The 10,813-nt window shown below is 45.8% G+C and overlaps 1 protein-coding gene across 2 annotated transcripts in view; it reads right to left on the bottom strand.

Annotated features, from left to right (window-relative positions):
• Positions 1–801: 801 nt before the first annotated feature.
• Positions 802–10,813, bottom strand: part of MYOF (myoferlin) — a 120,391-nt gene continuing 110,379 nt past the window's right edge. For both annotated transcript variants that reach the window (XM_004680619.2, XM_004680620.2), the window contains 5 exons: positions 6,156–6,255; positions 4,574–4,764; positions 2,260–2,369; positions 1,742–1,889; positions 802–1,187 (listed from right to left, as the gene is read on the bottom strand). In XM_004680619.2, the coding sequence (XP_004680676.1) occupies positions 1,149–1,187; positions 1,742–1,889; positions 2,260–2,369; positions 4,574–4,764; positions 6,156–6,255 (588 nt within the window). In that variant the 3' untranslated portion in view covers positions 802–1,148. The remainder of the gene's footprint in view (positions 1,188–1,741; positions 1,890–2,259; positions 2,370–4,573; positions 4,765–6,155; positions 6,256–10,813) is intronic.

Genomic DNA, 10,813 nt, shown 5'->3' with positions numbered 1-10,813 from the left:
TTTGAATACTAGAATTTTGGGCAGACATTGGAGGAAATCAGAATGTTCAAAGCATGACACAACTCAGCAATAACACCAGATCGTCACTATTGCCGTATAACATTGTGTAAACATCAAAGAGTAGCCATTTTTGCCCCTGGATTGAACAGAACTGGATTGAACAGAACTGGATTGAACAGTGCTGTTGTACTGAGCCATGTGGGATCATTGTGGTCACTCATCACTTGACCGTCCTTCTCCTACTGGGAGGATAATGTTGTGGTTAAGAGAAGTGATGAGGAAGGGACACAGGCTGCCTGGGTTCAAATTCTAGCTCTGCTGTTACTGGTGGTGTGACCTTGGGTAAATTATTGAACCACTCTGTGCCACAATTTCAACTGGAAAAAGGAGATAATAATGTATTTGACTTTATAGAGTTATGGTGAGGATTAAATGAGTGAATGCACATAAAGGATGTAAAACAATAGGTTGCCCAGAGAATTTATAAAAAATCTTAGATTTTATTATTTATTGTGCTATTTATTTCATTCTATTTTATTCTCTATTATTTGCTATTTAACCTTGTTACTATGTTAATCCACTGGTCAATATTTGACAGCCCACACAGAAAGGATTTGTGGCAAGTGGAATACTGTGGCATAAAGACCCAGAGGCTAAAAATGGCTTCTTCCCAACTCAGCCCATATTTACCACAGACAGCTGTGTCAAAGAGGAAACATTTTTATTTGGGCTCATCACAGAGGTTGAAAAGTTTCATGTCATATGGACATTTGTCCATATAAAATATAACAAAGTTTGCAGGAATAAATAAGAAGTACTATTTTTTTTAAAATAATATGCAGTCCTTTGTGTTGATTAGAAATAAGTTTAAGGACTGAAGATGCCAAAAATTTCAAATTTGATTTCAGCAATTTCTGAAAACTGAAGTAAAGACACATAAAAATATGAAAAACATGGTTAAGCTCTGAATACCTCAAAAGATACAATAAAACAGTTGCTTCTTGGTCTGATTTCCCAGGACTAGACTCTCTGGGAACTGAGGCCTCACTGAAGTAACAGTTCTGGACATACACAAAACCACTCTTGATTTTGGTCCATAGGCAGAGGCAGGATTTCCTCACTAGAAGATAAAGACGTCTCTGCTTTCATTACGCATTTGGCCTCACAATCTTCATTGACAAGTAGTTCTGGAAATGACAAAGAAGCAGAGTAAAATGTCTAAAATGTCTATCTGTTCGAGTTTCTCCCCTTGTAACTGGTGTGATTAAGGGAAAATTAAGGAGCAGGTTACGTGAGGCGGACCTTGATAGACACATGTGGGCAAAGGCTTCCTGGAAGTTTAGAGCAATGCTTGTCTGAAGAAGTCAACAGTCTAGCTTATTTGGAGTTTGTTTTTTACAACTATACTAAGCTAAGATGTGGGGATCCATGAGCCCTAAGACAAAGGGGTGCTGGTAAATAAGCAAGTTTGAAGGCAGGAAGATCAGTTGGAAATGCTGGCTGCCATTCAACACCTACTGAGAGCTTCCTGAGGCCAAAATTGGTTTCAAACCCTAAAGTTCTGCCTAAAATTTGCAAACTCCTTTCTAATCACAGGACACATTCAGTTTTCCAAAGCCTGAGGATGGTAAGTCCACAACTGCTAAGTAGGTTCATTCTTTGGAACAGCAAGAAAGACAAGTACAGAGTACAGATGTAGGTGGCCCAGACGATCCCCCCCCCCCATGAAAAAGGGGCTCACCGGTAGGGAGTACAGGAGCACAGCCACAAACAACAGCAGGATCAGCAGGATCAGCAGGCCGATGATGACCCACTTAAATCTGCGCCACACGATGAACTTCATGGTCTTGCATGGGTTGGTGAACCAGAGGAAGGAGGTTTCTGGACGACTGCATTGCAAAGACAAGGTATTTAGCTACCCACATTGGGAAAGACAGATACTTTACCTCAGAGCATCACAGTCTGAAGAATAATTAACAATATTTATAAAGTCAAGAAAAGATATTGCTTCTCTTGGCTGAGGAGACTAATTTTTTTTTATAACTTCTTAAAATGACGAAGACACATTGGACTTAGTTTCATTTTAAACATTCTCCTTTCTCTTGAAACCAATCACCAGCTTCCCCACACCCACCCCCCACTATTAAGCACAAAATTAGGACAGCAGCTAATCCATCCATTAAGCCCATTGGAAGTGGGGCTTTCGGACTGCAGGTGTTTGGGGATCAGACGGCACTGAGAACAAAGAAGGCCTCTCACTTTGGTGGGTCCAGCTTCGGGTTCATGTTGGGTTCATCTCGTCCCTTCCCGGCTGGCCTCTCGTCGGCCTCCTTCTCATTGAGGATTTCCAACGTCATCTCTACTTTCCCCTTCATTAAAGCAGAACCGGTTAAACACATGACATCACGTTTCACAAATATTTTCACTTCAACCCAAGGAGTATTCCCCAAGCAACCATTTTTATTCTTGTAAAACAATCTTTAGATTGCTTTCAATTTTCCTCAAGTGATTTCATCACATTTCCTCTTCCATGTGTTTCTGAACTGACTACGTGTGGGAAATGAGAGGACAAATTGCTTTCCCTGCTCCCTGCTTTTCATGCTCTGTATCTCTGTCACCCTGACTTTCTCACGTCCGTGTCCTGGCCTTCTCACACATCTTCCTTTGTAACTGCGCTTGGGACCAGATGAATACCAATGCTGTTAATAACAACATTCAACATTTATGAAGGACTCACTGCCAGTGACAACGGAACCTGCATGCTCAAAGTTTACCCTGGTATCCCTACTGTGCACAGAAGGCTAGTTCTTGGTGGGTACAGCTGTGTAAGTGAATGAGCCTCTATGCTGACAGGCCCCTGCATGATGCACTGGGTAGTGTGTAGGCCGTTTACATGGGTAATCTCCTGGAGTGCTCATGGCGACCCTAGAAAGCAGGTATGGCTATTATCCTCTTATACATGTGGGAACACATAAAATAAACTGCCCATTTTTATAGGCAGGTATAACTAAGGTTGTAACAGACTTTCTAGACCTTACAAAGAGCCCTAGGTCACCAACAATTTGAGAACCCTGAACCCTGACACTATTTGAGCTGTGGGACCCAGATGACTCCTCTGTTGGTAAGTTGGCCAGAGTTAGGTGTCTCCTCTGCAAGGTGCTTCATCTCCCCCAGACTGTTGTTGTTTTTTTAAAATCTATAAAATGGAGATAATGTCTACTTCATGGGGTTGTCATCAGAGCTAACTAATCTGTGTGCAAACTAATCTCCAGTGGCAGAGAGCAGAGAAGTGGTTTCCTGGGCCACAAGTGGAGAGAGGGAAGACTACACAGGCATAAAGGAAAGTGGAGTAATGGAAATGGTTCAGATCTTGATTCTGGTGGTAGTTCACGAGTGTGAACATCTGCCAAAACTCTGCATCGTGTACTTTAAAAGAGTGCAGTTCCTGTTCATAGAACTCAAACCACAGAAACAACCTAAATGCCCAAAGACAGACAAATGACTTAGAAAGATGAGGCGTAGCTACACAATGGAATACTACCCAGCTATAAAAAGGGATAATCTCGTGCCATTTGGGACAACATGGATGAAGCTGGAAGGGATCATGCTAAGTGAAATAAGTTAAAGGAGAAAGATGAACACTGGATGGTGTCACCTGGTGAGTGATGGGGGAGTGCAGGGGGCGTGGGAGCACGATGGAGTGGGGGAGGGGTGGGTGTGGTGTGACAGCTGCATCTGAAAGGTGTGACCTTCTACCTCTGAATCTTAGTGCTGCAAGCCAGCGTTGCTCGAAAAATTAATTTTAAAATACAAGGTTCAGGGGAGGAGGAGGGAGAAGGATCAGAACAGGGGAGGGAAGAGTACAAGGGAAGCTGGTGATGATGCACGGGTAAACAGGTGGTGGGAATCTTACAGGGACTACACCTCAGAGGGGAGAGCATACATTGTACAAAAAAGAAAAATGATATAAAATATATATAAAAATAAAAACATACGAGGTACAGTTTATTTTATGTAAACTATACCTAAATTTTTTTAAATATAAGATTATGAATGTAAGACAATTAGCATGGTGTCTGCTTCATAAAAGATGATCTAAAATGTTAGTTATTAGTAATAATAAATAATAATTAGGTAGTCTTTGTGACATGGCATGGTACCCACACTTCTGCTTTTACATCAAATATATCTTGAGGTCTCCAAACTTGCTTATAAGTTTTGACCTTTTTGTCCCATAGAAGTCAGCTCTCCCTGTTCCTTCTACCCTTTTTTTTTTTATGAGATTAATTCTGTACAGAAAATGGAATATACTGGAAACTTCCCCATAAAGGAGTGTCTTAAAGACAGACAGTGCAACCCTTCGGGTCCCCTGTCCTTGGACCATTCCAATCTCTCCATCTTCCACTCAACCCCAAAAATCTTCTCACAGGTTACCCACCTTCGCTCATAATCCTAGGTACAACCGTTCTCATAATTTAAAGTCCCATCAATTTAACATTCCTCCTCTGGAAGAAGTCCATTAATAGAAGGGGAAGCCTAAACCATAAAGGCCCCAACCAGGAAATGCGCATACCGCCATCACTCGGGAGCCGTCCTTGTCTGCATAGCATGGCCACCATCCTCTCATGGACTTCTGCTCAAAGAGTGAGGCAGTTTTCACTTTCTGGGGGTCCATGGCTTTGAGGTCGTGAGTCATATCCAAATTGCATTTCTCTGATGATTTTGCAGGAATGATGGTGCGAAGCAAGTCAAGTTCCAGGAAACCTGGCCAAGAAAAGCATTCAACCCCAATAAGCATCAAGTGGATCGGCCCCACTGTTTACAAACAGAAATGCTCTTGTCAGGAAAGAAGCTGACAGTGATTTTGAACAGGTAATGGGTGAGTTAGAGAAAGGGAGCCTAGTGCATATTTCAAGTCTTTCCACATAGGATGGGAAGTGACAGAAGTATCTGACCACTGTCCTGCCTCTCACACACATCTAGCTGTTTTATTTCTCAAAGCCATAGCAGAAACAGCCCTCTTGCACAAGCTCAAAATAATCAAATATTTATTGACACAATTTCCACAGAACTTGGATTTGAGATTTGCTCATTTCAATAATGAGCTGTAGCAGACAATTATTTACTTGGCTTTGGGTGAAGATAACTAGTACCAGGAACATGGGCAGTTCCAAAGATGGTCATGTTCAAGTCTCTCCTAGTATAACCTCAGAGGCAAGAGCTGGAGAAGGAATCAGCCACTGAACAGAATGTTCACAGCATCTAGGAACCCTGATCAAGGCACCTGGAGAAGCAGATTTTCTCTTCCATGATGTGAGGTACTAATGCGTATATGCTTTATCATAATTACACACTCATTGTTTGCTGAAGTCTTAAGAAGAATCACTGCATTTACTGCTAGGAGGAATAAAGGAATAAACAAGACACAGTGATATTGGCCACATCTGGATCTCTCCTCTATCAGGAAAGATTCCCTGGAAGCAGAGAGGAATTAGGGGTACTATAAGAGGTTGCCAAGAGAAAATGAGGTCTGAAGTGGCAAGTAGCCGATCATGAAAGAAAATTAAAGTACAGGATAAATTAAATTATTGGGCTGGGTGGAGCAAGGGAAGAGGAGGACCCAAAGAGGATTCTGGGGGCTTTTGTCAGGGTGACTAGACAATGGGAGGTCATCAACAGCACATGTGTAGCAGGTGACAGCCAGCACCAGAGCCACAGAAGAGGTTGGACCAGGGAGAAAGAACAATGACTAGGGTGGGGGTAGAAGACTTAAGTAACTTTTGAGAACAGCATGGGAGCCGAATCTGAGGTGTTGGGGAAAGGCGGAGAGGAAGGTTTGGGAGCAGTGGCATTCCTTTCTGAAACAGGATTTGACCAGTCAAGAAAGGCAGGAATTGCTACCAGAACCTCAGCAGGCCCTCAAGAGTGGACAGAGCCCTCATGCAAGCGGGGACATTCCCTGTGCCCACTTTCCAGAGGCCCTGACAGAACAGAGGGGTGGGCCACAGAGCCTAGAGGACATCCAGGCAGTGAGTATGCCCCACCCCCAATTACCCACAAATAGCAAGGATTTAAATATTTGATTCTAAGTTTGAATTGATTCCACTGATTTCAAGTACAATTTCTTAGGGGAAAATCCCAAATACAAGCCTTACCCAAATAGTCGTCCAGAGAAAACTTGTCATTATCCCATATCTGAATGATCAGTCTGGGCGGTACTCGAAATTCAGTTTGGTCAATACTCCAGAAATGTTCCTAAAATGACAAGAGAAACAGACAAACCGAATGGTTCTGATTCATGGGCTCTGAAAGTGTCCTCGTGGGCCCAAGCCTGGGGCCTTTACTGTCCCTTGGCTTCCATCACCTCTCCAGAGCTCTCTTTTACCCCATGTCTAGGGAGTGGGGCTCCCCAGGAAATCTCAAAGCCACCAGCTGGCTGATGAAACAGATATCCCATGCAGCTCCCAAACAGGAGGACTCTGGCATGGTCCTGTCGGTGTGACCTGCAGCTGCCACTCCGAGGTCCGGGGAGGGGATCCCACCGCCTCCTGCCAATCACTACGGGCTGCTTAGATGAGCCTCCTGCTGGGGTGTCACTTCTGCTCGGGACCTTCCACCCATTCCACAGGGATGTCTGAGCACACGTACTTCACCTGGGGCTAAGAAGACAGGTACCCAGATTTTACTTTAATCAATGCAGAAGTTAAATGTCCTGCCAGTTTCAGCTTTGACAAATATTGCTGGATTTTATGTGCTGAGATCACTTAAGGCCCCCAGACCCCCCTCTTGGAGTTCATGGAGGAGGACTGGGTAACAACCCACCAAGTTCTCACCTTTGGCCACTGCCTTTTCTTGGTCTGTGTGAGCCGAGCACAGCTACACCTCCTTAGCCTAAGTACCCCTTCGTTCGCCTTGCCCCAACAGAAGGAAAAGTCCCCCAGTGCTTCATGAATTTGAAGGAAGAAGGTTGGGCTGTTTCTTATTTTCCAGATGACATTCCAGGACTGTTCCCCTTTGCAGGGCTCCGAGGGGCCACCCAGGGCATGGGGAGGCCAGCTCTTGATGCGGGTCAGAGAGGCAACCTAGTTCTACCTAAAGGCCGACCTGAGCCCACACCCCTCCCCCTACCTCACCACCTAGAAGTGTGCATGTTTCAAATCAGGTCGTGTCCATGTGCCCTTGGAAGACATTTTTTGTCATCTGGCACAGAAAAAGGGCTCACGACAGCCTCAGCATTTGCAGGGCCAGCAGCGGGGAGGACACAGGGGCCTTTGGATGAGGAGTGGGGAGAGGTGGCCAGAGGAGCCGGCAGGTTTATAGTGTGTGGGGATGAGGCGAGGTCCTATACAAGACATCGGTTATTATTGTCTCCCCAGGTTTCAGGCTTCCTGTTTGGGATCAAAGTGTCCAGATTTTCCCCGGGGACTCCCCTGCCCATGCAATTTGGGAGGAACGGAGTTCAGAGCCTGGCCAGTCAGAGCACTACCTCCTGGGGAACGTGTTGGTTGCAGGGACGGACATGTGACCCCAAACAGGCAGACACAGGCCCAACTCCGGCACTGTGGTTGGTGTCATCAGGGATTTGTTTTTCTCTTTCCACTGAGTTGCAGGGAGGCAGGATGTGAGCTGGGGCTGCTGGCAGCCATCTTGCCTCCACCAGGGAATGAGGCCCGCAGAAGGCAGAACAGAGCGGTAGGAAAATGAGAGCAATTTCTAAAGGTATTATTTCACCCTAGGAGCCAGGACTTCTTAAGTCAGCCAACACTGGGCTTTTTTAGCAAGGTGAGTCAATAAGTGTCTGTCCCTCGCTGTCTCTGTCTGTCTATCCATCTGTCTCTGTCTCTCCATCTCATTCCACCTGACTCCGTTTCTGTCTCCATCTGTCTGTCTCTCTGTCGCTGTCTCTGTGTCTCTGTCTGTCTCTGTCTCTCCATCTCTCTCACTCTCGCCATATCTCTCTCTGTGTCTCTCCATTTCTGTCTCTTTCTCTCACCATCTCTCTCCATCTGTCTCTATTTCATCTCTCCGTCTGTGTCTGTCTCTTTCTCCTTCTGTGTATGTCTCTCCATTTCTGTCTCTCCATCTGTCTGTGCCTCTGTGTCTGTCTCTGTCTCTCTGTCTCTCTGTCTCTCTCCAGCTCTCTCTTCGTCTCTGTCTTTTTCCCTCTGTGTTTATCTCTGTGTCTCTGTCTTTCTCTCCCTCTTTGTCTCTGCATCTGTCTCTCCGTCTCTCCCTCCATCTTTCTCTCTGTCTCTATCTCTCTCCATCTTTCTCCATCTCTGTGCCATCTCTCTGTGTGTCTCTCTCCATCTCTGTCTCTCTCTCCATCTGCATCTCTCCATCTCTGTCCCTCTGTGTCTGTCTCTCCATCTCTTTCTCCCTCTGTCTCTGTGTCTCCATCTGTCTGTTTCTCCATCTCTGTCTCTATCTCTGTGTCTCTCTCCATCTGTCTCTCTCCATGTCTCTTTCCTTCTCTTTCTCTCCATCTCTCTCTCCCTCTGTCTCTCTCCATCTCCCTGTGTCTCTGTCTCTCTCTTTCTCTCCATCTCTCTGTGTGTCTCCATCTCTGTCTCTCTGTTGCTGTCTCTGTCTCTCGCCATCTCCGTCTCTCTCTGTCTCTTCCTGTGTCTCTCTGCCTTTCTCCATCTCTCAGTGTCTGTCTCTCCATCTCTTTCTCCCTCTGTCTCTCCATCTCTCTCTGTGTCTCTCTCCATCTCTGTCTCCCCGGCTCTCTGTCTGTGTCTGTATCTCTGTCTTTCTGTCTCTTTCTCTCCATCTCTCTCTCCCTCTGTCTGTCTCTCTCCCTCTGTGTCTCTGTGTGTCTCCATGTCTGTCTCTTGCCATCTCTCTGTCTCTCTCCATCTCTGTCCATCTCTCTGTCTCTGTCTCTCCATCTCTTTCCATCTTTCTCCGTCTGTGTCTGTCTCTCTCTCCATCTGTCTCTCCATTTCTCTATCTCTCTCTGTCTCTGTCTCTCTCCATCTCTGTCTCCATGTCTGTCTCTCCATGTCTCTGTCTCTATCTCTCTGTCTCTCTGTTGCTGTCTCTGTGTCTCGCCATCTCTGTCTTTCCGTCTCTCTCCATCTCTTTCCATCTCTGTCTCTCTATCTCTATCTTGGTCTGTCTTTGTCTCTCTCCATCTGTGTCTCTGTCTCTATTTTTCTCTATCTTTCTGTGTCTGTCTCTCCATCTCTCTTTCCATCTGTCTTTCCGTCTCTTTCTCTCCCTCTCTCTGTGTCTCTCTCCCTCTGTGTCTCTCTCTCTCTCCATCTCTCCCTCTGTGTCTCTCCGTCTCTTTTTCCATCTCTCCATCTCTGTGTCTCTCTATCTCTGTCTTGTGTCTGTCTCTGTCTCTCTCCATCTGTGTGTCTCTCTGTGTCTGTCTCTTTATCTCTCTCTCCATCTCCATCTTTTCCATCTCACTGTCTGTCTCACTGTCTCTGTCTCTCTCCATCTCTCCATCTCTCCCTCTTTGTCTCTGCATCTGTGTATGTCTCTCTCTCCATCTGTCTCTCCATTTCTCTATCTCTCTCTGTCTCTGTCTCTGTTTCTATCTCTCCATCTCTCTCTCCATCTGTCTGTGTCTCTGTCTCTCTCCATCTCTGTCTCCATGTCTGTCTTTCCGTCTCTTTCCATCTCTCTCTCCCTCTGTGTCTCTGTCTCTGTGTCTCTCCATGTCTCTGTCTCTGTCTCCATCTCTCGTGTGTCTCCATCTCTCTGTTGCTGTGTCTGTGTCTCGCCATCTCTGTCTTTCCGTCTCTCTCCATCTCTGTCTCTCTATCTCTATCTTGGTCTGTCTCTGTCTCTCTCCATCTGTGTCTCTGTGTCTCTGTCTATTTTTCTCTATCTCTCTGTGTCTGTCTCTCCATCTCTCTTTCCATCTGTCTTTCTGTCTCTTTCTCTCCCTCTCTCTGTGTCTCTCTCCCTCTGTGTCTCTCCATCTCTCCCTCTGTGTCTCTCCATCTCTTTTTCCATCTCTCCGTCTCTGTGTCTCTCTATCTCTGTCTTGTGTCTGTCTCTGTCTCTCTCCATCTGTGTGTCTCTCTGTGTCTGTCTCTCCATCTCTCTCTCCCTCTTTGTCTCTGCATCTGTCTCTCTCCATCTCTTTCTATGTCTCTGTTTCTCTCCTGTCTCTCTTGTCTCTTTCTCCGTCTGTGTCTGTCTCTGTATCTCTCTCTCCGTCTCCATCTTTTCCATCTCACTGTCTGTCTCTCTCTGTCTCTCTCCATCTCTCCCTCTTTGTCTCTGCATCTGTGTCTGTCTCTCTCTCCATCTCTCTCTCCATCTGTCTGTGTCTCTGTCTCTCTCCATCTCTGTCTCCATGTCTGTCTTTCTGTCTCTTTCCATCTCTCTCTCCCTCTGTCTCTGTCTCTGTGTCTCTCCATGTCTCTGTCTCTGTCTCCATCTCTCGTGTGTCTCCATCTCTCTGTCTCTCTGTTGCTGTGTCTGTGTCTCGCCATCTCTGTCTTTCCGTCTCTCTCCATCTCTGTCTCTCTATCTTGGTCTGTCTCTGTCTCTCTCCATCTGTGTCTCTGTGTCTCTGTCTCTATTTTTCTCTATCTCTCTGTGTCTGTCTCTCCATCTCTCTTTCCATCTGTCTTTCTGTCTCTTTCTCTCTCTCCCTCTGTGTCTCTCCATCTCTCCCTCTGTGTCTCTCCGTCTCTTTTTCCATCTCTCCGTCTCTGTGTCTCTCTATCTCTGTCTTGTGTCTGTCTCTGTCTCCATCTGTGTGTCTCTCTGTGTCTGTCTCTCCATCTCTCCCTCTTTGTCTCTGCATCTGTCTCCATCTCTTTCTATGTCTCTGTTTCTCTCC

The sequence above is a fragment of the Condylura cristata genome, unplaced genomic scaffold (genome assembly GCF_000260355.1).
Source record: "Condylura cristata isolate star-nosed mole 26May11 unplaced genomic scaffold, ConCri1.0 scaffold00011, whole genome shotgun sequence".
Classification (NCBI taxonomy): Eukaryota; Metazoa; Chordata; class Mammalia; order Eulipotyphla; family Talpidae; genus Condylura; species Condylura cristata.
The sequence above is the reverse complement of the archived record's forward strand: the minus strand, read 5'-3'. Positions and strand labels throughout refer to the sequence as shown.